The sequence below is a fragment of the Nansenia antarctica genome (assembly GCF_963989245.1).
Source record: "Nansenia antarctica genome assembly, chromosome: 3".
NCBI classification, from domain to species: Eukaryota; Metazoa; Chordata; class Actinopteri; order Argentiniformes; family Microstomatidae; genus Nansenia; species Nansenia antarctica.
In genome coordinates, this window is record NC_137688.1 from 52,662,176 (window position 1) to 52,688,837 (window position 26,662).

The window sequence follows — 26,662 nt, forward strand, 5'->3', positions numbered from 1 at the left end:
ACCTACACCGTTCATGCCTGTGCCAGGCGAACCTGCTATTTCTTTTCCAACTTGGTTGAGAATGTTTGAAAATTACATGCTCGTTATTGATGCTACCGGAGAAAAATGGCCTGAGGAAAGAAAGCGCGCGGTTCTTCTCCATGCACTTGGGACCGAAGGACAAAGACTGTTCTACACTCTAAAGGATACGGGTGTTACCTACACTTCTGCCGTGGATGGACTGAAAAAGTACTTTGTTCCTAAGGTGAATGTGATTGCTGAACGTCACAAATTTCGACAGAGAGCTCAGGGTCCTGACGAGACGGTTAATAAGTTCCTTGCTTCATTACGCGAGCTAGCTGCAGCTTGTGAATTTGGCGCCATGGAGGAACAAATGATTCGTGATCAACTGATTGAGCGTGTTGCTAATACACGCATACGAGACAGACTTTTGCTTGAATCGGACTTGTCTCTGGACAAAGCTACTTCAATGGCCTTACAAATCGAGGCTGGACTACGGAACTCCAACCTTCTCTCTGGAGCTACAGCTTCGGTGAGAGCCATCGAGAAACAGCCGACGAGGAGGAGGTTCGACAAGGGCAAGAAGAAAGCTCCGACGACGACTGCACCTGCCACGGTCCACAGCCAGCCAGCTACAACTGGGAATCAGCGCGCCTGCTTCCGATGCGGATCCACAGGACACTTAGCTAACAAGCCTACATGCCCGGCGGTTAAGGTGACTTGCAATACATGCGGAAAAGTTGGACATTTTTCCAAGGTGTGTAGATCGGCTCAAAAAGAGGTGCGTGAGGTAGTGGTGAATGACGTTACTGTGCTTTACATGCAGGGGGCCGTCGTGAATGATAAAATTCTGTGTACTGTACGAGTTGATGCAAATTATCATTCCCATGATGTTGAGCTGATAGTGGATACAGGCTCATCTGTTTCTATTATTCCAGAGAGTACTTACCAGACACTTTTCCATACATGTGTCCTTGCTGAGCCTACAGTGAATCTGCTTACTTACTCCAGAGATAAAATTCCTGTTAAAGGTTGCATGCATGCTACAGTTGTTCATAATGGACATTCAGTTACAGGTTCATTGATAGTGGTTGAATCAGGAAATGCAGTGCTGGGACTAGATTTATTTGGCCATTTGGCCTCGCTTCTGCTCCTTCAGCTTTTCAGAAAATGATGTCGACTGTACTGACAGGCCTGCCAGGCGTACAGGCCTACCTGGATGATGTGATTTGCTACGGCGTCACACAGCAGGATCACGATGTCAGCCTACGGAGAGTGCTACATGCTCTAAATGAAGTGGGACTTAAACTGAACATGCACAAGTGTAAGTTCAACCAGAAAGCTCTGCGCTTCCTGGGCCACACTGTGTCCAAAGATGGTCTTCATCCTGACCAAGACGGGGTCAGTGCTGTGGCGAACGCGCCTGCCCCGCACGACACATCCTCCCTGCGGTCCTTCCTAGGACTTGCATCGTGGTACAGTAAATTCATACCTGACTTCTCTACTGTGGTGGAACCGCTACGTGCTACACTCAGGGAATCTACTGACACTAAGTTTGAATGGACAGCGGATGCAGAGTCCAGTTTTACTGAGGTTAAGAGACTGATTACTGAGAGTCCTACCTTAGCATTATATGATCCTGAGTTACCTACTTATGTCACTACCGATGCTTCTAACTATGGATTGGGGGCTGTACTGAGCCAGATTCACCCAGACAATACAGAGAGAACCATAGCTTTTGCGTCCAGGACACTTTCTCCTGCAGAGAGAAAGTACTCTACCGTCGAGCGTGAGGCGCTGGCATGCGTTTGGGCGGTGGAAAGGTGGAGAACCTACCTGTGGGGACATCGTTTTGTCCTACGCACAGACCACCAAGCGTTGACAACCCTACTCACTTCCCGGGGTACGGGTCGCGCAGGTCTGAGAATAGCGAGATGGTCTGCACGTCTACTATGCTTTACTTATGATGTCACTTACCATCCAGGGAAACGTAATGTGACTGCTGACTGCTTGTCCAGACTCCCTCTGCCTTCCACAGGAGAGGTGGAGGAGGAGCCAGACATGGTGGCTACTGTGTTCACAGGTCCCTCACATACCATATCTGTGACCGAGTTCACTGCTGCCTGTGAGGCCTGTCCTGAACTGACTCAACTGAGACAGCAGATACAGAAAGGTTGGCCAAAATGCAGTAAGAATGTGACAAAGGAACTTGCTCCATATTTTAGAGTGAGAGATGAACTGGCTGTGGATGAACTACTTGTCATGAGAGGCCCCGACCGTGTGGTTGTTCCTACTACACTACGGTCTAAAGTTGTAAACTTAGCTCATGAAGCGCATCAGGGAATAGTGCGTACTAAACAGAGACTACGAGAGCTATATTGGTAGCCGCATGGACAGATGTGTCCAGACATTAGTAGGCTCATGTGTACCCTGTCAATACAATGACAAAACAGCCAAAACTGCGCCTGCACCACTTACCCCAGTGGAACTGCCAGGTGGACCATGGGAGAAGGTGGCCATTGACATTGTTGGTCCCTTTGACTGTGCGACATGGGACTGCCGTTATGCTATTACACTCACAGACTATTACAGTAAGTGGCCGGAGGTGGCGTTTGTCTCTACTGTAACTACAGAGGCGGTTATTAGCTTCTTGACTACAGTGTTTAGTCGTGAAGGTAACCCTTCCTTCCTGGTCTCTGACAACGGATGTCAGTTTACCTCCCATGCTTTTGCAAGCTTTCTGGGAGAGAGAGAGATAAAGCACCTGCGTTCCAGTGTTTATTATCCAAGAGCCAACGGGGCTATTGAGAGATTTAATCGAGTTCTCAAAGAGTGTATTCAGACGGCTGAGAGAATGCACAAGCCATGGAAACATGCAGTAACAGAGTTCTTACTGAACTATCGCGCTACGCCGCATGCTACTACAGGAGCTACTCCCTTTGAGTTGCTGAGGAACAGAAAGATGCGTACAAAACTAAATGTCCTCCCTGTCTCACACCAAACTAAGTCACATGAGAAAGTGCAGGAGACATTGAGACGCAAGCAACAGGAGAGTAAGGAGTACACAGACAGAATGAGGGGAGCGAAAGTGCCCATGTTCCAAGTGAATGACACCGTACGTGTCCGCAGACCGGAGCATGTAAAAAAGGGATCATCAAGATTCACAGAACCGCTGACAGTAGTTAGTAAAGCAGGACAGAATACATACCTGCTCAGTGATGGTCGAAAATGGAATGCATCCAAGCTTACACGCTTCCCCAAGGATGCTCTGTCTGGCACCAGTGGTGAAAAGGAGAGTGAGCTAGAGGAGTTCATGGTGCCCGAGCCAGAGAATGTGTTTAATGAACCAGGTCCAAGAAGGAACCTTAGAGTCAGAAACCCACCTAGGTGGCTGGTAGACTTTGTGCCGTAGAGAACGTACTAAAAGGGTAGGATAAGAACACAGTTCTAACTTAGTACAAAAAGGTCCTACAATGCAATGACAAAAGTGAATGTTCATTTCATGTTTCACTGTCATAAACTGTTTATTGTTGTTATTCATTCTGCTGATTCATTCATTTTCATTTCCTTTGTTTTCATTTTATTTCAATTGTACTGACACCAGTCTACAGAATATTGCATTCTTTGAGTACTGTAATTCCTTTAAGAAAGGGGGAAATGTTGTGTCCTGTTTATACCGCCAGTGGGCGCTATTATGCTAGTGATGTATGCAGTTACGGATGTGAGGAAGAAGTTGAATAAACGTGCGAGGTGAACAGCAGCTGCGCTTCTCCCGGTCTCCTTTTTCCTAACTACCTTCTTCACTACAGAATACCACAGTGACTCTAAACCATTTAGAATGAATGGTTTGTAGCTAGGGTCTGGAGAATCAAAATCGCACACACTAGGCACGACTGCGACAGGCTGAGAAACTGTGCGTATTAATCCAACACCTTTCGGTTGCTTAACAGGCTGTGGGTGATTCCTTTTCAAAGTGAAACAGTCAGCAATGACATGACCCAGTTTATGACAATAAAAACATTCCCGTTCCTCTCTAGAACGTAAGGGATGAAATACTGCCTTGCTAGGCTGAACTGTGGGAGAGCCATCCGTATGCGTCCTACCCACAGTACGAGTGACCACATGAACTGGCTTATGTGTCAATACAAATTCGTCCGCTAAGACAGCTGCCTGTGACAATGACGTCACTTTCTGCTCATTTAGATATGTTACCAAACGTTCTGGCACACTGCTCTTAAACTCTTCTAGCAAAATTAACTGTCGGAGAGAAGAAACATCACCAACTTTACTGGCGGTACACCAGCGATCAAACAAAATCTCTTTCTCTCAAGCAAACTCCATAAAAGTCCGATTAGCAGACTTTGTATAGTTTCTGAATTTCTGTCGATAAGCCTCAGGGACTAATTCGTAGGCACGGAGAACAGTAGCTTTAACAATGTTATAGTCTAAACTATCCGCTAACGAAAGTGTGGCTAACATTTCCTAAGCTTTACCAACAAGTTTGCACTGAAGCAAGAGAGACCTCCTTATGCCACTGTAGGGAAACTGCAATGCGCTCAAAAGCACCAAAATAAGAGTCAACTTCAGATTCACGGAACTGAGGAACCAAAGCAATGTGTTTACTCACGTCAAATGTGTTTGGTGAACCAGCTGGTGGAGAATGTGAGGTGGGGTTTGGGAGAGCAGCTCCCGCCGCTTCCAGTTCAAGCTTTCGTATTTTCACCTCCTTCTCTGCCTCCACCCTGTGCATTTCCAACCGGAAATTGTGCTCAGCCTGCCTCTCTCTCTCTCCCGCCTCTATTTGCAAGCTGGCCAGGCGCACCTTCAGGCGGGCACCACCACCCGATCCAGAGGGCTCAAAGGCAGGGAATCAGGATCAAAACGTGGCAAGGTGTTAGGCGGTCTAGCCACTACATCAGCCTCCGCTGCTGCACCGACATTATGCCCCACCACCTCATGTTTGTCAAACCTGCTGGGAGTAGACGAAGGAGGGAGCGAACCAGCTTTCTCACCAACACACAGACTAGCTGCTTCTCCAACAAACACCTTCCTGTCCACCAGCATCGCCATGACACATTCTCTCAGTTTCACCTTTACCATGGTCCTCTGAACCGTGACTCCAAAGTGATCTGCTATGGCATATAAATCAGCTTTCCGACATGCGTTAACTTGATCTATAGACGGATCAGCCAGAAAGCTGCTAACGTCAAAGGTAGCCATTGCTACTCCACAAGCACTCCGTGATACACACATGGCTTCAAATTAAACTAACACTTACAAGAGCAAAGTAGGCTACTAAATAATAATGAACATGTATCCGGGACGAGCGCCCAATTTATGTTACGAACCCCAGGTCTTATGGCTCTACGTCTAGGGGGTGTAGGGGGGGAGCTGTAACATAAAGGGTGTACGTACACTGCCACTTGTAGTGTGGGAGGTAAAAGACTAAATAAAAGGCACAACACGAACGAACTAAAGTACAATGATTTAATAAACAAATGGTGGTGTACAAAAACACAAGCCATAGGACAACAGGTAGACTATGAGCGGTGTCAACCCAAAGAAACAAAATAATAAAGTGAGACCCTACCAGTGATTACAATTCTACATAATGACAGCCGCTCCTTTGCCTAATGTATTTAACATAGATGAGTCTACGTGATGGAATGTATACCCAAGGGTATACTACGCCTGTTTCCTTTGGCTAGTGTGTGACAATACAAAAATGGAAATAAACTGTAGTCAATACTAAATCAAACAAACAAACAACCAAACTTAATCTTACTCTAAACAAACAACTAAATGGATAATGAAAAAGGTACGTACGAAATAACACAAACAACCTAAGAAACTAAGAGTTGACAAACTAACAAACAAAACACAACCAAACAGTCAACTAACAATGGGAGACAAGGAGGAGCATTTAAACAGACGGGCAGCCCTCTGATTGGAGAATGGGCAGCCTTCTGATTGGATGGGAGTGGGATGATGAATGAGGGAATGATTGGCCAATTGACAACACCTGGATGGAGAATGATAGAGGAGAACACAGAAGGGAAGGAAACACAACAAGGACACATGTGGACGTAACACCTTGCTTTAACATTTTGATGGCCGAAACGCAAAATCTGCAACGCTATCTGCAAAAAAGTAGCTGATTCGTGGTTTTCACTTTAAATGATGACAATAAGGAAGGCTGCACATGATAGGTCTGTCTGTGAAAAAAAAGTTAATTTTGCAGATAGAAGGTTTTGCGTTTCGGCCATCGGTTTGCAGAAAGGTGTCATGTTTAACTTTGTAGCATTTAGTGTTGAGGTTTGCTTTCAATCACATGGGCCCAGTAGTTAAAAAAACGTTTAATCCCTATCTGATCGGATCAGATTTGGATTTTGGGTAGTTCAAAACCAAAAAACAGGATTAGGATCACTTTGATATCCGATCAGGGGGCCGTTCCACTAACGTTGATTAGTATATCGGCGATTAAAATAAATCCTGCGATCAGGCAACTCGGGATTGGAATTCAAGCCTCAGGTGATTCCTCGAACGAGGATCAGGCTTGTGTCATGAGTGTTCACAGAACACCGGCTTAGAAATCCTCGATATGGGCGCGTGCACGCAGACATAAAGAGCCCCGAAGAGTCAAACTGTCGAAATGAAGATTGATCTTTATGAAGACGACAAATAAGATGTAAAATAGTGTAATACTGCCGCAATTAACAAGGCGAGGGAAATGGTTTGGCAAGAAATTGCTGACCGATTAAATGCGTAGGTCATACTAGCCCCAGTTATTGTTATATGTTCATATTTTAATAAATTAATATTTACTACTGTCGGGTTCTGGTTCTGGTCTTAAATGCTATATTCTGTTCAGCTTGGTTGTAATGCAAGCCATGCTAACCCGTCGCTAGTTCAAACAGACCGTAGTAGACTTTAAACAACAAAGAGACACGGAATCAATCATGATTATTATTTACTTGCAAGGAGGACGAATATGAGGCCTCTCCTGAGAGAGAGACGCCATATTGGTACTAATCTTCTCCTCCTGTAAGTCAGTCTTTTATTCTCATATTCTCATACAGAATGGAAAGGGGGAGGCAGTGGTGATCCTATCAGTGTCCTAGAAAAGTGGGTGGTGTTCAGAACGAATCATTTCATGGAAATCTGATAAGCAGGGGAGGAAAAGTTCACAAACAGTGTCCAGCGTACAAGGGTCACACAATCATTAACAGAGCCCAGAGACAGGGCTGTACAGAGTTTCATGGTGTACAAGGTTCATATACAGAATTAACAGAGTATCCTGTTTTAACCTTTGGTTCAACATTATGAAAACCTTATTCAGCCCTATCATTCCCTGCTGTTTTTCATAATTTATCACGATACAAACATTCTCTTCTTTATTCAGGTCGTTTTAACTTTCTTTCATATTTTCTAGTTTAACTGTCATTCAACATCGCCGTACAGATCACACATGAATCTCAACTTGGATTAGAGTTTCTCAAATTGGGTTAGGTACTTAGGTTCCAAATATTCCTGAAATCAGTTTGTTAGTCATAGCTTTGAAGCAGGGGAAGACACAACAAACAATCATTTGGTGTCAAGCATCACACATGTTCCTCCTGCCACTGCAGTCGATAGGTCAAGAGTCATTCAGTTCTGGAGTGTCATCAGTCTGATCTGATCGATTTCGCGGTTCTAGGCTTCGTTTATCGTAAGGGATGCGTTTACAAATGTCTCTGATTGATAGTTCAAGGTTTCTTGTCATCTGGGACATTACTGCCCCAGACTGGGTCGTGTGCCTGGACGGGCGTCTCGTTTGGGTCGTCGGGAGGATTTGGTCCCCTCATTCTAAGAGATAGTGAATCTGAAGAATTCTTCACCGGGTTTGAGACGTAATATTCACTAAATGAATAACCCCTTTGTAGCCCGGGCTTCCACCACTACCCGTCGTTCGGGGGGAACAATGTCACCCTCCCTCAATGGCTCTGTGCATCCACGTATCTCGCTCCGCGATCTTGACAGCAGTTGAGATGCTCAGCAGCACCCCAAATGGCCCAACCCACCGCGGGCTGCGCCAGTGTCCTCCTTCCATCTCGTCGATGAGGATCTGGTCATCAGGTTGTATTCTTGATCCTGTAGGAAACAGAAGGGACTGGCAGATCATTTGTTCTGGCTATTTCCTATTTCCTAAATAGCCATCCACGTGGCCAGTGTGTTTTCTGTTTCTGCCAAATCTGCTGTCTTTACATATAACGATGAATTGAGTATCAAGGACCCCAATTGAAATATGTACTTTCATGTCACTTGCTTCTGCAAATCTTCTAATAAAGTTTTCAATCAATCAATCAATACTTCCCTATTGTCGTCTACTATGGGTAGTCTAAACCCCTTCTCCCATTTACTATTTCAAATTCATTAATTTCATTTATTTCATTCATTCATTCATTCATTCATTCAATCAAACCCATAGGTCTCAATTTTATTGTCATGTGTGTTTCCATTAGAGAAACACACTCTTCAATGTCCAGGTGTTTGGACACTGTGTTTGATCAATTCATTCACGAAATGTGCGCCATTATCACTATATTTATTTTTTTTTAATTGTGTGTAATTATATACGTGAAAATGTGCATTAATCCCTGTCAATCACCTTCCCTGCTTTTTGATACATGTCATTAAAAAGACCATGTATCAAATTAGCTGCTGTTTGTAGAGGCTTTGTGGTAATACAATTTTCCCATCTATTCTATAAACTTTGTCATTCGTCCAAATTCGTATTACTCCCCTGGTCTCTGTTCTGTGGATCAGGAGGGGGTCACACTAAAAATAAAATAGCAGTTTGTCCTCTGTCTCCCTCCCTCTCTCTCTCTCTCTCTCTCTGTTTGCTGTTCCATGCTCCCTGTTTCCTGTTCTGTGTCCACTCTGACACATAGCCCCCACCCTTGCGCTCCTCTTCTGCCTCAAACGCACACAGTTCATAGTCCCCTCCCGTGTGTTTCTCCTCTCCTTAAACAACTCTCTCTCTCTCTCTCTCTCTCTCTCTCTCTCTCTTTCTCTCTCTCTCTCTCTCTCTTTCTCTCTGTCTGTCTGTGTCTGTCTCTCCCTCTCTCTCTCTGTCTGTCTGTCTCTCTCTCTGTCTGTCTCTCTGTCTGTCTCTCTCTCTCTCTGTGTCTCTCTGTCTGTCTGTCTGTCTCCTGTCTGTCTGTCTATTCCTCTCTTTCTGTCTGTCTGTCTCCTGTCTGTCTGTCTATTCCTTGTCTCCTCTCCTCGTCTCCTAGTCTCCTCTACTCCTCTACTAGTCTCCTAGTCTCCTCTCCTCGTCTCCTCTTCTCGTCTCCTAGTCTCCTCTACTCCTCTACTAGTCTCCTAGTCTCCTCTCCTCGTCTCCTCTTCTCGTCTCCTAGTCTCCTAGTCTCCTCTACTCCTCTCCTAGTCTCCTCTCCTCGTCTCCTCTACTCGTCTCCTAGTCTCCTAGTCTCCTCTACTCCTCTACTAGTCTCCTAGTCTCCTCTCCTCGTCTCCTCTACTCGTTTCCTAGTCTCCTCTCCTCGTCTCCTCTACTCGTCTCCTACTTTCTACTGCTTTCTCTCCCTCTGTCTCAAACACACATTCCCTCTCTCTGTCTTAAACACACACACTCTCTCTTATCTCTTACACACACACATACACTCGCTCTCTCTGTCACACACACTCTCTCTTATCTCTTACTCAAACACACATTCCCTCTCTCTGTCTTAAACACACACACTCTCTCTGCTCTCTCTCTGTCACTGAACATACAGTATCCTTAATCTCCTCTAATTCTAACACATACACTTTCTAATTCTACACTTTTGTAATTCTCACTTTCAGTCATAGTTTCAGTTCCATTCTTAGTCTGCTGTTTACCTAACACGAAAGGATATACACTTATCTTTCAAAGTGGATTCCCTTCGTATGTCAAGCTCCACAGTCTAATTTCCATTAGTCTACTGTTTACATATAAAAAGATATACATCTGTCTTTTAAAGTGGATTCTTTTTGCATGTCAAACAACTCCTATTTTGTACAATTTAGGATAGATAGACTATTCATTTCGATTGCAATCTTTCTTTTTCTATTATAATTCACTTTCATTCATAGTTTCTATTATATTTACCGGTCTTTGTTGCTTATGTCTTGGTCTGGATCTCGTCAGCCGTCCTTTTGGAGGAGAAAGGTTCGACATCTAACCGGCCTGGACCGAATTCAACGTTCCAGGACTTTGTCCGGATCCTGGATCCGGGCTGTCGACAGACTGTCGGCGTTGTCGAGTCTTCTTCCCCCATCAGACGACCTTGAGATCCGGCTTCAGAAGGACCAAATGTCGGGTTCTGGTTCTGGTCTTAAATGCTATATTCTGTTCAGCTTGGTTGTAATGCAAGCCATGCTAACCCGTCGCTAGTTCAAACAGACCGTAGTAGACTTTAAACAACAAAGAGACACGGAATCAATCATGATTATTATTTACTTGCAAGGAGGACGAATATGAGGCCTCTCCTGAGAGAGAGACGCCATATTGGTACTAATCTTCTCCTCCTGTAAGTCAGTCTTTTATTCTCATATTCTCATACAGAATGGAAAGGGGGAGGCAGTGGTGATCCTATCAGTGTCCTAGAAAAGTGGGTGGTGTTCAGAACGAATCATTTCATGGAAATCTGATAAGCAGGGGAGGAAAAGTTCACAAACAGTGTCCAGCGTACAAGGGTCACACAATCATTAACAGAGCCCAGAGACAGGGCTGTACAGAGTTTCATGGTGTACAAGGTTCATATACAGAATTAACAGAGTATCCTGTTTTAACCTTTGGTTCAACATTATGAAAACCTTATTCAGCCCTATCATTCCCTGCTGTTTTTCATAATTTATCACGATACAAACATTCTCTTCTTTATTCAGGTCGTTTTAACTTTCTTTCATATTTTCTAGTTTAACTGTCATTCAACATCGCCGTACAGATCACACATGAATCTCAACTTGGATTAGAGTTTCTCAAATTGGGTTAGGTACTTAGGTTCCAAATATTCCTGAAATCAGTTTGTTAGTCATAGCTTTGAAGCAGGGGAAGACACAACAAACAATCATTTGGTGTCAAGCATCACACATGTTCCTCCTGCCACTGCAGTCGATAGGTCAAGAGTCATTCAGTTCTGGAGTGTCATCAGTCTGATCTGATCGATTTCGCGGTTCTAGGCTTCGTTTATCGTAAGGGATGCGTTTACAAATGTCTCTGATTGATAGTTCAAGGTTTCTTGTCATCTGGGACATTACTGCCCCAGACTGGGTCGTGTGCCTGGACGGGCGTCTCGTTTGGGTCGTCGGGAGGATTTGGTCCCCTCATTCTAAGAGATAGTGGATCTGAAGAATTCTTCACAGGGTTTGAGACGTAATATTCACTAAATGAATAACCCCTTTGTAGCCCGGGCTTCCACCACTACCCGTCGTTCGGGGGGAACAATGTCACCCTCCCTCAATGGCTCTGTGCATCCACGTATCTCGCTCCGCGATCTTGACAGCAGTTGAGATGCTCAGCAGCACCCCAAATGGCCCAACCCACCGCGGGCTGCGCCAGTGTCCTCCTTCCATCTCGTCGATGAGGATCTGGTCATCAGGTTGTATTCTTGATCCTGTAGGAAACAGAAGGGACTGGCAGATCATTTGTTCTGGCTATTTCCTATTTCCTAAATAGCCATCCACGTGGCCAGTGTGTTTTCTGTTTCTGCCAAATCTGCTGTCTTTACATATAACGATGAATTGAGTATCAAGGACCCCAATTGAAATATGTACTTTCATGTCACTTGCTTCTGCAAATCTTCTAATAAAGTTTTCAATCAATCAATCAATACTTCCCTATTGTCGTCTACTATGGGTAGTCTAAACCCCTTCTCCCATTTACTATTTCAAATTCATTAATTTCATTTATTTCATTCATTCATTCATTCATTCATTCAATCAAACCCATAGGTCTCAATTTTATTGTCATGTGTGTTTCCATTAGAGAAACACACTCTTCAATGTCCAGGTGTTTGGACACTGTGTTTGATCAATTCATTCACGAAATGTGCGCCATTATCACTATATTTTTTTTTTTTTAATTGTGTGTAATTATATACGTGAAAATGTGCATTAATCCCTGTCAATCACCTTCCCTGCTTTTTGATACATGTCATTAAAAAGACCATGTATCAAATTAGCTGCTGTTTGTAGAGGCTTTGTGGTAATACAATTTTCCCATCTATTCTATAAACTTTGTCATTCGTCCAAATTCGTATTACTCCCCTGGTCTCTGTTCTGTGGATCAGGAGGGGGTCACACTAAAAATAAAATAGCAGTTTGTCCTCTGTCTCCCTCCCTCTCTCTCTCTCTCTCTCTCTGTTTGCTGTTCCATGCTCCCTGTTTCCTGTTCTGTGTCCACTCTGACACATAGCCCCCACCCTTGCGCTCCTCTTCTGCCTCAAACGCACACAGTTCATAGTCCCCTCCCGTGTGTTTCTCCTCTCCTTAAACAACTCTCTCTCTCTCTCTCTCTCTCTCTCTCTCTCTCTCTCTCTTTCTCTCTGTCTGTCTGTGTCTGTCTGTCTCTCCCTCTCTCTCTCTCTCTGTCTGTCTGTCTCTCTCTCTGTCTGTCTCTCTGTCTGTCTCTCTCTCTCTCTGTGTCTCTCTGTCTGTCTGTCTGTCTCCTGTCTGTCTGTCTATTCCTCTCTTTCTGTCTGTCTGTCTCCTGTCTGTCTGTCTATTCCTTGTCTCCTCTCCTCGTCTCCTAGTCTCCTCTACTCCTCTACTAGTCTCCTAGTCTCCTCTCCTCGTCTCCTCTTCTCGTCTCCTAGTCTCCTCTACTCCTCTACTAGTCTCCTAGTCTCCTCTCCTCGTCTCCTCTTCTCGTCTCCTAGTCTCCTAGTCTCCTCTACTCCTCTCCTAGTCTCCTCTCCTCGTCTCCTCTACTCGTCTCCTAGTCTCCTAGTCTCCTCTACTCCTCTACTAGTCTCCTAGTCTCCTCTCCTCGTCTCCTCTACTCGTTTCCTAGTCTCCTCTCCTCGTCTCCTCTACTCGTCTCCTACTTTCTACTGCTTTCTCTCCCTCTGTCTCAAACACACATTCCCTCTCTCTGTCTTAAACACACACACTCTCTCTTATCTCTTACACACACACATACACTCGCTCTCTCTGTCACACACACTCTCTCTTATCTCTTACTCAAACACACATTCCCTCTCTCTGTCTTAAACACACACACTCTCTCTGCTCTCTCTCTGTCACTGAACATACAGTATCCTTAATCTCCTCTAATTCTAACACATACACTTTCTAATTCTACACTTTTGTAATTCTCACTTTCAGTCATAGTTTCAGTTCCATTCTTAGTCTGCTGTTTACCTAACACGAAAGGATATACACTTATCTTTCAAAGTGGATTCCCTTCGTATGTCAAGCTCCACAGTCTAATTTCCATTAGTCTACTGTTTACATATAAAAAGATATACATCTGTCTTTTAAAGTGGATTCTTTTTGCATGTCAAACAACTCCTATTTTGTACAATTTAGGATAGATAGACTATTCATTTCGATTGCAATCTTTCTTTTTCTATTATAATTCACTTTCATTCATAGTTTCTATTATATTTACCGGTCTTTGTTGCTTATGTCTTGGTCTGGATCTCGTCAGCCGTCCTTTTGGAGGAGAAAGGTTCGACATCTAACCGGCCTGGACCGAATTCAACGTTCCAGGACTTTGTCCGGATCCTGGATCCGGGCTGTCGACAGACTGTCGGCGTTGTCGAGTCTTCTTCCCCCATCAGACGACCTTGAGATCCGGCTTCAGAAGGACCAAATGTCGGGTTCTGGTTCTGGTCTTAAATGCTATATTCTGTTCAGCTTGGTTGTAATGCAAGCCATGCTAACCCGTCGCTAGTTCAAACAGACCGTAGTAGACTTTAAACAACAAAGAGACACGGAATCAATCATGATTATTATTTACTTGCAAGGAGGACGAATATGAGGCCTCTCCTGAGAGAGAGACGCCATATTGGTACTAATCTTCTCCTCCTGTAAGTCAGTCTTTTATTCTCATATTCTCATACAGAATGGAAAGGGGGAGGCAGTGGTGATCCTATCAGTGTCCTAGAAAAGTGGGTGGTGTTCAGAACGAATCATTTCATGGAAATCTGATAAGCAGGGGAGGAAAAGTTCACAAACAGTGTCCAGCGTACAAGGGTCACACAATCATTAACAGAGCCCAGAGACAGGGCTGTACAGAGTTTCATGGTGTACAAGGTTCATATACAGAATTAACAGAGTATCCTGTTTTAACCTTTGGTTCAACATTATGAAAACCTTATTCAGCCCTATCAACTACTGTGGTGATATCAGCAGCAGGCTACAAACTGTCATATCGTCACGATGGCCTAGTGGTATTGACCGCTGCCATGGTATTTATTCGTCATTTTAAGATGGTGGTTCAAATCCCTCTTCAGACACACTTTTTATTGCATTTCGTTGTTTGAATCTAATCTAAAATCTCATCTAAAAAAGTATATAGGCTATAAAATGATGGTGCAGGCTAATTTACAAGAACTGACACGATTACAATGGTGTTTGAAGCCTTTCTGAGTAAATTATGTTTGGCATAGATTATGTTTTCTTATGATTACTGATGGATAGATGTTTCACTTAGACAGATATATATATATTGTAAATCGATTTGCATGAAGGCTTCGGTTAAATGTAAAGTTAAATCAAGTCCCGAACCCGCAGCCTTCGGAACTCTAGCTGGCTGCCTTAACCCCTGCGCCAGCCACACCGCTGTAATGACGGCAATGCAAGTTGATAGACATACCTATTTTATTTTATTTTTTACACTTTTTAATTTTTTTATCTATCGATCTATCTATCTATCACACAATCAAACTATCGATCTATCGATCGATCACACTTTAAAAATATCAAATTATCCATCTATCACACAGTCAAACTATCTATCTATCTATCTCGTGTGAAGTGGGAACTAATATTTCCTAAAAGACACTGGAGGAACTGTCGTTCGGGATGTAGTTTCCGCCTGTGAGCCTTTTTTGACGCACTCATTACCTAAACCAGCCAGTAAGTCTGCTCGGGACCAGAATTACTCAGAAGGATTGGTTGCATAGCAACCTGGAAGACCAACACAGCAGCCATCATCAAGAAGGCACAACAGCGGCTCTACTTCCTGGGAGTCCTCAGGAAATACCACCTCAGACAGGAGCTGTTTGTGACCTTCTACCGCTGCACAGTGGAGAGCATCCTCACCTACTGCATCTGCGTGTGGTTCTCCAGCTGCACAGCCGCAGAGAGGAAAGCGCTACAGAGAGTCGTGAGATCGGCCCAGAAGATCATCGGCGCCCCCCTCCCCTCTCTGGAAGAGCTGTACAACACACGCTGCCTCAGGAAGGCCTCCAAGATCTCCAGAGACCCATCCCACCCTGGGAACGAACACTTTGTTTGGCTGCCCTCAGGCAGGCGGTTCAGGACCATGTCCGCAAGGACAAATAGACTGAAGCTCAGCTTCTACCCTAGGGCCATTCAGGCCCTGAACACAGCAAAGACCTAGGTTCTAGGCCCTGGACAATCTAGACAATTTGATGGCAGCTACTAGATTGTAATCAAGTGCAATACTGAAACACAACTGTGAACATTCAAACCTGCAAACTGCGACACTTTAAATGAATGTGCAATAATACTATGTGCAATATGACAACCCTCGCGTACATAAGGTTCAGAGATAGGAAATGTTAGGATATTTATAGCATAGCATAGAGTACAGCACAGTGTTTTATTTGTATAGTATAGTATAGTGGATAGTGTATATAGCCTTTATTTATGTAAACCAGCTCTTTTCCCTTCTTGTTTTTAGTAATTTTTTTCCTAGCACCAGGGGAGCCCCCCCCTCCCAAATTTCCCACCCTGGGAGCCCCCCCTCCCAAATGTCGCTGTATGGTACCCGTACTGTATTAATGACAATAAAGACCATTCATTCATTCATTCATTATTTGAGCCACATTGATGGAACCGACCGCAAGCTTATTTAAACCTGGATCAGAGTTAATCGCTTGGATCAGAGTTAATCTCGCATAGTGGAACGGGCCCCAGATCAGGAAATCAAATCCAAGCTTTAATCTGGATCAAATCTTAAAAACGGGTAGTTCAAATCGACAACACAGGATTGGGAGTTTGATCCCAAAAAACTGGATTATCTTGATCCCACCAGAGGGGTGGATTTCCAGTGGATTACCAGAGCAAAATGTACTATACAATTTATTTAAAAATATGTTTTAATATAAATAAGATGGCGAAGTTTGTTAACTGAAATAATACACAATTCTTTTTTCTTTTTTTTAACCCTTTTTTTTTGGGGGGGGGGGGGGGGGGGTCATGTTTTTGGTGGCCTATTTTGTTTTCAACCAAATGTTGATAACACAAATGTTTATGCTCATAAAAGTATCACAACAAAGATTGTCAATCACAAATGTAATTTAGATTAAAGAAAAAATATCTTAAACAAAAAAAAAGTCTGTCATCTGTCATCACCTTTCAAAAGGAATTGCGGACAATAGCATCTCGCATTGCACCACCACTCAGTCTCTCGTTTAGAGGGAAATCCATAGGTGGGCCTAGATCATCAGCAGGTGCAAGGGGCTCTGGGGGATCATGGATGTCAGAGAGGGGGACCCTGCGATGGACAGGATATTGAATAGCACAATACAAGCCAGTGTTGCAGCATGGTCGTTGGGGTTCCACTCAGATAGTTGAGGCATGCAAAACGCCTCTTCAGTACTGCAATGTGGTCTCTTGTCTTCTTCATATCCACTTAATCGGTAGGATTAAAGCACTGATATTCAGGATCTAGTATTCTTGAAAAGTCTGAATCTGGATCAGGGTGATCCTATCCTAAATTCCTTTGAAATACTGAGACAAAATCTGTCCGAGTTGTCTGATCCTGGATTACAAAAAATGGGATTTCAAAATCTGATCGGATCTGATTGAGATTTAAAAAAAATAACTACTGGGCCATGGAGATTAATAGTAACAGACATTTAAACCAGGGGTGCCCCCATTTTTGCACCCCACTAAGGTTAATTGCAGTATGTAGCTAAATATACTGTAGCTGAAGCATTGAGGAGGTACAGAGAATATTACCTTCTTGGCCTTCATGTACATGACTTGACCTTCATGTACATGTGTATGAATGTGAATTGTGTCTAATGGGTTGCCTTTGTGTTCTATTGTATTCTACAGGATGTGGAGGATGGCCTTGATGATGCGTTCTCAAGGTAAGATTTGCATTAGGGGTGTGTGTGTGCGTGTGTTTGTTTGCATCTGCGTATGTGTTTGTGTGTGTGTGTGTGGTCATTATACAAAAACGTGCCATTTGCTAGTTTCAATGTTTGATCTTCAAAATATATATATTTTTAAAAAACTATTTAAGCCCCTTTTTGGATGAAGTAGATCCTTGGTTGACACAATGAGCTTGTCCCCCTCTGTAGCGACTAGATTTATCCAAAAATCCAGTTGCTGAGAGACGCGAGCAGGGTTTGGGTGAAGTTGTGACGCGCTAAAAATAATTCGCTTGAGATAAAAAGGTACGTTTAAGGGCATTTATTGAATATAAAACAATCCAGCTCAGTGACGTACATAAATCCAAAAGCGACCAAAAACAAATTATATCAAACAAATCGTCAATGAAATGCGGTCAACAAAATATACAGCAAACCTGTCTCCCCTCCCTCTCCACTCCCGCCATACAGGTAAACAGGTGCTTAAAATAACCTCAGGCAGGCCCGCCCATAATAGTGTCACTTCTGGAAGGAAGATCAAACGATAATGTAAACAAAACAATAAACAAACAAATCAAATAACTCACAAATCATATTCATGGCTCCTACACCCTCTGTCAGACATTACATAATTCCAAGAAAATTCTTTAAAAGAAGAGGACACTTAATAGTCTTTCCACCATCAACTTCATACTTACTTACTTACGCCTATCGCTCCTTTTGGAGGAGCATAGGCCGTCGACAACAGTTCACCAGGGTCCTCTGTCCTGTGCTTTGCTTTCCAGCTGTTTCCATGTCAGTCCAGTCTGTGTGATGTCTGTCTCCAAGTCCCTGCGCCAGGTGTTCTTGGGCCGGCCTCTCTTCCTTTTGCCTTGGGGGTTCCATCTAAGGGCCTGTCTGGTGGTGCTGGTGTTTGGTTTGCGTAGTGTGTGGTCGATCCATCCCCACCTTCTTCTCTTGATTTGTTCTTCCACTGGTTGTTCGCCCGTTCTCTGCCAGAGATCGTTGTTACTGATGCTATCTGGCCAGTGGATGTTCAGGATCCGCCTCAGGCATCTGTTGATGAATGACTGCACTCTAGTCATTGTGATCTTGGTTGTCCTCCTCGTCTCTGATCCGTATAGGAGTACTGGCTTGATGTTGGATTTGAAGAGTCTGATCTTTGTCCGCTGACTGATTACCTTGGAGCTCCAGATGTTCTTTAGTTGGATGTATGAGGCCCTTGCCTTGCTGATTCTTGCTCTGACATCTGCCTCCGTGCCACCCTTCTTGTCTATGATGCTACCTAGGTAGGTGAAGGATTCTACTTCCTCGAGTGCTGTTCCCTCCAGGTTTACTGGGTCTTCGTTGTTTGTGTTGATCTTTAGTATTTTGGTCTTTGCTTGGTGGATGTTGAGGCCTAGTTGTGTTGAGGTGTCTGCCAGTATATTCGTCTTCTCCTGCATCTGTTGTTGACTGTGGGATAGTAGGGCAAGGTCGTCTGCGAAGTCTAGGTCGTCCAGTTGTGTTGTGAGTGTCCACTGGATCCCGTTTCTCCTCTGTGCCGTTGTGGTCTTCAATATCCAGTCGATGGCCAGGAGGAAGAGGAAGGAATGAATGGGGGACAGTATACTGCCTTGCCTTACTCCTGTCTTCACTTGAAAGCTTTGTGTGAGCTGCCCGCTGTGGATGACTCTGCAGGTCATTCCTTCTTAGGAGTTCCTCATGATGTTGACAAGCTTTTCTGGTATGCCGCTTTCTTTATTCGTTCGAGGAGGATTCTGTTGAAGATTTTTCCTGGCACTGATAAAAGCATGATTCCACCCCTCCTAAATTTCGTTGTTTGGTACCTGTACTGTAGCAATGACAATAAAGTCCATTCATTCATTCATTCATTCATTCATCATTCATTCATTCATTGGCTGAGGTCTCCTTTCTTAGGTATTTTGACCAAGTAGCCTTCTTTCCAATCTGTTGGCCCTTCCTCTTCCTCCCATATCTTCTCGAACAGGGGGTGTAGATTCTCTACCGAGGTGTCTATGTCTGCCTTCAGTGCCTCGGCAGGGATGTTGTCTTGTCCTGCTGCCTTACTATTCTTTAGTTGTGCAATGGCCTGTTGGATTTCCTGCTTGCTGGGCTTTCCACAGTTGATGACTATGTCAGTCTCCGCAGGTTGAATGTCCGGGGGGGTTAGGTGGTGTCGGTCTATTCAGGAGTTCAAAATACTCTGCCCATCCCTCTTGCTGTTGGTCCAGTCTTGTGATGGTCTTTCCTTCCTTGTTTTTGATTGGTCGTTCTGGTCTGCTGAACTTTCCGGACAGTTTCTTGGTGGTGTCATACAAATCCTTCATGTTTCCTTTTTCTGCTGCCTCTTCTGCTTCTTTAGCCAGGTTGTCAATGTAGTTTTGCTTGTCCTTCTTGGCATTTCTTTTGACCTTTCTGTTTGCCTCCGTGTACTCTCTTTGGGCTTTTGCCTTGGTTGCCCTTGTTCGGCTGTTGTTAACTTCTGTCTTTTTCTGTCTCCTTTCTTCTATGTTGCGTAGTGTTTCTGCTGATATCCACTCTTTATGGTTTCTCTTCTTTATTCCAATCACTTACTTACATGTTGTTATGAGGGTTTCCCTTATCCTTTCCCATTGGTCTTGCTGGTCACCTTCGTCACTGCTTAGATCTTGCAAGGCTTGATATCTGTTCTTCAGTTTCAGTGTGAACACTTCTCTTGTCTGTGTGTCTTTTAAGAGGTGGACATTGAATTTCTGTTTCTTTGATGTTTCCATCCAGTGTTTCTTCAGTTTCAACTTGAGCGTAGCGCTTAGTAGGTGGTGGTCTGATGCTATGTCTGCTCCTCGCCTTACTCGCAGGTCCTGTAGTGATCTCCTGAACTTGCTGGCTATGCAGAAGTGGTCTATCTGGTTCTCGGTCACTCCATCCGGTGATACCCAGGTTGCCTTGTGGATCCTCTTATGTGGGAAGACGCTTCCTCCGATAACCAGGTTGTTCAGGGCACAGGTGTCCACAAATCTCTCTCCATTCTCATTCATTTCTCCTAGGCCATGCTTTCCCATCACTTTTTCGAAGCCTGTGTTGTCTCTGCCAATCTTTGCATTGAAGTCCCCCATGATAATGTTGATGTCTTTTCCTTTTTGTTGATCCAGGATGCTCTGCAGTCTGTTGTAGAAATCATCCTTTTTTCCATCGTCGCTGTCATTGGTTGGTGCATAGCATTGTAACACGTTCAACTTGATTTTCCTTTTCTTGGTTCTGAAGGTGGCTGTTATAATTCTTGATCCATGTGCCTCCCATCCAATCAGTGCTTTCTTTGCTGTTGTTGATAGCAAAGGCCAACCCCCTCAGTGTGAGGGGCTTTGTCTTCTTCGTGCCCCGAGTAGAGTAGCAGCTCTCCTGTCTGCAGTCTTTGTTGTCCAGATTGTGTCCATCGTGACTCACTGATTCCTAAAAGGTCTAGTTTGTACCTCTTCATTTCTGCTGCTACTTGTATGGTTTTTCCGGTCTCATACAAGGTCCTGGCGTTCCATGTTCCAATTCGTATGTCTCTGGTTGACAGAAGGGGTTTCGGCTCTGTGACTTCTGTGACTTGACAGCTTTCATCACCCAGCGTCATGTTTCCTCTCATTGAGGATCCTTCTTCTTCCAGGGCTGAGGTCTGTTCTGTTGTCAACGTTTTTGTAACGGATTGCTTTCTACGGGATGGGGTTGTTGGCCCCACGCCCAACCCCCAACCTGGAGGACCAGGTGCTGCTTTCGTCTGGCCCCTCCTCTGAAACCTGCCCGGCTTGGTTGAACCTTCCAGGGGTATAAACCCCAGCCGGTATAGCTCTCAGAGTCACAGAAGCACACAAGCTGCCCCACCACGGCAAGGTATCAGCACTTGGGGCAGCATCAACTTCATAGAAGGCAGATCATTTCATTTCCTGGAAAAAATATCTCTGAAGGGGTGCTTTCATTAAAAGTAACAGGGTGGGGACCTAAATAGTTTTTTTCTTCAACATTTTACACATACTAAGAATAAAGATTTTTTATTTTTTACTTAATAGCTAGTAAAAGTAGAAAAATCATGCTGATGGACAGGTCATTTTAGAATTTTTTTACAAAATGCTTTGCACAAAAAACTAAATATAACATTGTTTTTATGTTATGAGACATATATGGAAACTAAATGATTAAATGTTGTATTATTTATTTATTGTTTATTCAGATTTACAGAGCAGTTTTGTTCAAGGGACACAAAATGGCACTTTTTGTATAATGATATATTATAAACATATATTTATCATCCAGTATTTCATATGAATAACTAAGTACTAGTAGTATCTAATATCCCTCCTATTACTACTACCTAATACAGTGCTGCTTGAAAGTATGTGAACCCCTTGTGCAATTATAGATTTTCTTTGTTTTTACCATGAAATCTTTAATCAGAACTTTTTAATCTGACATAACAGGTTTATAAATGTCTCGTATAGCCACTAATCAGTCTCTGACATCTCTTTTGAGATATTTTTGTCCACTCCTCCTTACAGAAGTGAGCCAATTGAGTGAGGTTTGACGGGTGTCTGGCATGAACTGCCCACTTCAGGTCCTGCCACAGCATCTCAATTGGATTTAGGTCAGAATTTGACTTGGCCAATCCAAAACACTAATCTTCTTTATCCTGAGCCATTCTTTGGTAGATTTGTTTGAATGCTTTTGGTAGTTGTCTTATTGAAAGACCCATTTTCAGCCCAGCTTTAGCTCCTTGACTGATGGCTTGAAGTTCTGTTAAAAAATCTCCTGGTATACCTAAAAATTCATGATGTGGAGTCGGCCAGGTCCAGAGGAGGAAAAGCAGCCCCAGATCATGACATTCCCACCACCACTTGACTGTTGGGATAAGGTTCTTTTGGTGGTAGGCAGTGTTGGGTTTTCGCCAAACATAGTGGATTTGATTGTGACCAAAAAAGTCAATTTTGGACTCATGTCCAGAGAATGGACTCCAGAAACCTTCAGGCATGTCCAGATGGTCTCCGGCAAAGTTAAGAAGGGCAGTTTGGTTATTTTTTGACAGCAGAAGCTTCTTCCTGGATACCCTCCCACGAATGCAATTTTGATTCAGTGTTCTTCTTATTGTTGAAGCATGCACAGTTACCTGAGATGCAGCAAGGGAGGTCTGCAAATCTCTAAATATTATGTTTGGGTTGGTTTTTACTTGATTTGTTATTTTGCTTGTGGCTCTTGGGGATATTTTGGAAGGGCGGCCACTTCTAGGCAGAGTTGCTGTCATGTTAAATGCTCTCCATTTGTAAATGATTTCCCTCACAGTGGACTAATGGAGTTCAAATCTTATATAGCCTTCTGTAGGCTGATGTGCCTCTGAGATCTCCATTCCTTCTCGGAATGGTCTGTTTTGCATTCACCTGTATGGATAACACAAAACTGACCAGGTTTCTTATCTCTATTTATCAGAGTCCTACCTGAACTCTTTCCTAAAGATCTCTCCTTCAACTGGTTCATTTGGTACCCAATTATTTACCCACCGGATTCTACTTACCTACTTGATTTAACACTAGAACTGCCAGAGGGCGTCGTATACCTAAAACCGCCAACGGGTCAAATTGACGTCTGTGCCTGGCTACGGCATTTCTAGTATCCGAGCCTACAACAAAATGTACTCTGTCATTGTATTAAGGCATTGTGTTCACAAATGAATATTTCAAGTCATAAAATGGTGTTGGTCCTCTTGTTTTATAATTTAAGTATTTTTGACAACACTCATCGCTTTGCCTGTACGTCAATGTAAATCAGTCAAAAATAACACTGGAAATGGGTAGGCTATTAGAATAATATTTGGGTGGTGTGATAGGCGTAAAACGTCATTCACCACATAAAAAGACTAAATTAACAAAGTACCTACCCCAAATGGACCATAATAACCACAGCATCGGCCTATGTTGCAACAGAATTTGACGAAAGAAAGCGCGCCTCCTGGGATGTCTCAGTCGCTGAGCTGAAGGCATTTATTGCTCTGCTATGTGAGGGGTGCATACTGCCGGAAAAAACATTGAAATTTAACGTTTCTGGTCGGAGAAATGGGGAAATGCCTTTTTCAACTCCACATTATCTCAGAACCGGTTTCGGGAGATCATGCGCTTTCTGCGCTTTGACAGGAAGGAGACCCGACAGGTTTGAAAAGTCAAAGACTTCAAAATTGTATTAAAACATAGTTATGTACAATTGAAAAACCCACTTGGGTCAAATTGACGTCATGGCGGTTCTAGTGTTAACCAATGCAACTTGGGATTCACTTATTTTTGCACCTGCACTAATTCCTTTATTATTTTGTTTTCCTACTACACGCATGATTCCCTCTAAACTAACATATGGAATTGGTAAATATAAACCTGTTATGTCAGATAAAAAAAGACTGGTTCTGGTTAAATAAAGTCTCATAGTAAAAGTTTCATAGTAAAAACAAAAAAAATCTATAATTGCACAAGGGGTTCACATTCTTTCAAGCAGCACTTTATCTCTATGATATACAGCATGATATAGACTAACTAGTAACTAACTGATAATACAACTACTACCATTCTTCTAGTACAGTTCCTAGTTCTTCCATGGTTCTACTCTCTCTGTAAACATGTATATACAATATATATCTATATATATATAGATATATATATATCAACAATTTGTCTCTTGGGTCATGACTGACTGACTGACACCGACCGACCGACACACACACACACACACACACACACACACACACACACACACACACACACACACACACACACACACACACATTTCCTACTCTGAAAAAAAAGCGATCTGCACCTTTCTAAGCTGTGAATAGCTGATGGCTTTTTTTTGGCTTTTTTTCTAAGAGCAAGCGAAATGCTACTTGGCAATTCTGTGTTTCACTTCCTTGATAATCTTTCTGAGTGCCCTTCCCACATGGGCATGCAAGTAATAGTGCAGGCTAAGCTAATTGGGTAGTGTTTTATAAGATATGAGGTGAAAAAGGTAATGTTTGGGAGCTGTTTTAAAGGTTGTTGACCGAGTGCTGGCTATTTATTAGGAGCTTGACTGTTGAAAGAGGGGAAGCAGGCATTGCTAACGGCTACTGTGAAGTTGTGACTTACTAGGGATTTGAAGTGAACCCTGGTGAGGAAAGTACATGCTAAAAAAAATCTCTCCACAAGGGCAGGATGTATTTGGCAGGCTTTTCCCTGTAAGCAGTGCACTGTAGAGTGCAACCTCATTTAAATGAGTGCAATTCAATTTTCCCTCAAGCATCAATCTACCAGAAACTAAGGTGGGATAATTGGCAGCAATTTTATTGGTGGGCAGGCATTCAGGTTTTATTGGAACAGCATGAGTGGCTATTAAGGTTAGTGTCCAGGCAGGTGCCGAAGTGTTTTTTTTATGGGATGCACATAGCTTTATATTGTGTTACTGGGTTTTGTTTGAATAGGAATACGCAAACAGTTTTACTGACACCATACAAACAAACGTTTTTTTTTACAAAAAAAGAGGTGGTGGTGTGCAACACCGGTGCCCCCCAGGGAACTGTTCTGTCACCCTTTCTCTTCACCCTCTATACCTCCGACTTCCAGTTTAGCTCCGACCAGTGCCACCTGCAGAAGTTTTCGGATGACTCCTCTATCGTCGGTTACATCACAGATGACAGGGATGAGGAGTACAGGGCCCTGGTGGAGAGCTTTGTGCAGTGGTGCGACACCAACTACCTTTTGCTTAACACCAGCAAAACAAAGGAGTTGGTGGTGGATTTTAGGAGGAAGAGGAGGACCCCAGCCCCCATCACCATCAAGGGGGTGGAAGTCGAGAGGGTGGACTCCTACAGGTACCTGGGAGTACAAATTAATAACAAACTGGTCTGGACTGACAACACCGAGGCTCTTCTCAGGAAAGGTCAGAGCAGACTGTTTTTCCTGAGAAGGCTGAGGTCTTTCGGTGTCTGCAACAAGCTGCTGCAAATGTTTTATCAGTCGGTGGTTGCCAGCGTTCTGTTCTTCGCCGTGGCCTGCTGGGGTGGAAACATCTGTGCCAGGGATGCTGCGAAGCTAAACAAACTGGTGAAGAAGGCCAGCTCTGTGGTGGGGACCGGGCTGGACAGCCTAGAGGTGGTGGCAGAACAGAGGATGGGGAAAAAACTGGCGGCCATGCTGGCCAATCCCTCCCACCCGATGTACTGCGAGCTGGCGGGGATGAGGAGCAAGTTCAGCCACAGATTTGTTCTCCCCCGTCAAAGTACAAAAAGATTTGGACAGTCCTTTGTTCCAGCTGCACTCCGACTCTACAACCAGGCCCTGCAGGGTGGGGGAGACCTGGAGCTGGAACTTTTGGAACTTTTTACTTATTGAGCCTGCACTGTTTTATGTATTTTATTGAATGTTTTCTGTTTTCTGTATTGAATGTTTTCTGCCCTAACTGAGCTGTTTGACAACAACATTTCCCCATTGGGGACAATAAAGGTTTTCAATCAATCAAAAAATCAATCAAACACAAACAAACACACACACACACACACACACACCTTCAAACACACACATGCATATACATATATGATTTTATATACACCTCGTTCCAAATTATTATGCAAATTATATTTTTCTCAGATTTTCCTAAATAGTCGATGCAAATGACAATCAGTATAATGTTCAAGTCATCAACCGTTAGAGTATAATTAAAATTTTATTGAACAAACCTCCCAATGATAACAGTATTTTTTTTTTTTAATAAAAAACTCAAAATGCACTGTTCCAAATTATTATGCACAACAGAGTTTCAAAACATTGTATAGGTTGTAAAGAACTAAAAATGGTAATTTGATGAATTTAGGGTTAGGAGGTCATATTAGGAGGTCATATTTACTGAAATCAAAAGCTATTTCAAACAAAAACATCTTAACAGGTCAAGTTACATGTTAACATACGACCCCTTCTTTGATATCACCTTCACAATTCTTGCATCTATTGAACTTGTGAGTTTTTGGACAGTTTCTGCTTGAATTTCTTTGCAGGATGCCAGAATAGCCTCCCAGAGCTGCTGTTTTGATGTGAACTGCCTCCCACCCTCATATATATTTTGCTTGAGGATGCTCCAAAGGTTCTCAATAGGGTTGAGGTCAGGGGAAGATGGGGGCCACACCATGAGTTTCTCTCCTTTTATGCCTATAGCAGCCAATGACACAGAGGTATTTTTTTGTTCTCTTGGCAGCAGGGCCGGCCCTAGGACTTCTGTGACCCTAGGCAAGATTTTTTATGTGCCCCTCCCCTAATGTGCAAGTTTGTTGCTTTTATAGTAAAAAACATTTCAAAATAGTGAAAATACCACCGCTC

The 26,662-nt window shown here is 43.4% G+C and overlaps 1 protein-coding gene across 1 annotated transcript in view; it reads left to right on the top strand.

Moving 5' to 3' along the window:
* Positions 1-17,322, top strand: part of LOC308154565 (low density lipoprotein receptor adapter protein 1) — a gene marked incomplete at both ends in the record, with an annotated part of 108,949 nt that extends 91,627 nt beyond the window's left edge. Inside the window, one exon of the mRNA XM_080527709.1 lies at positions 17,284-17,322. Coding sequence (XP_080383835.1) covers positions 17,284-17,322 — 39 coding nt within the window. The remainder of the gene's footprint in view (positions 1-17,283) is intronic.
* Positions 17,323-26,662: the final 9,340 nt, after the last annotated feature.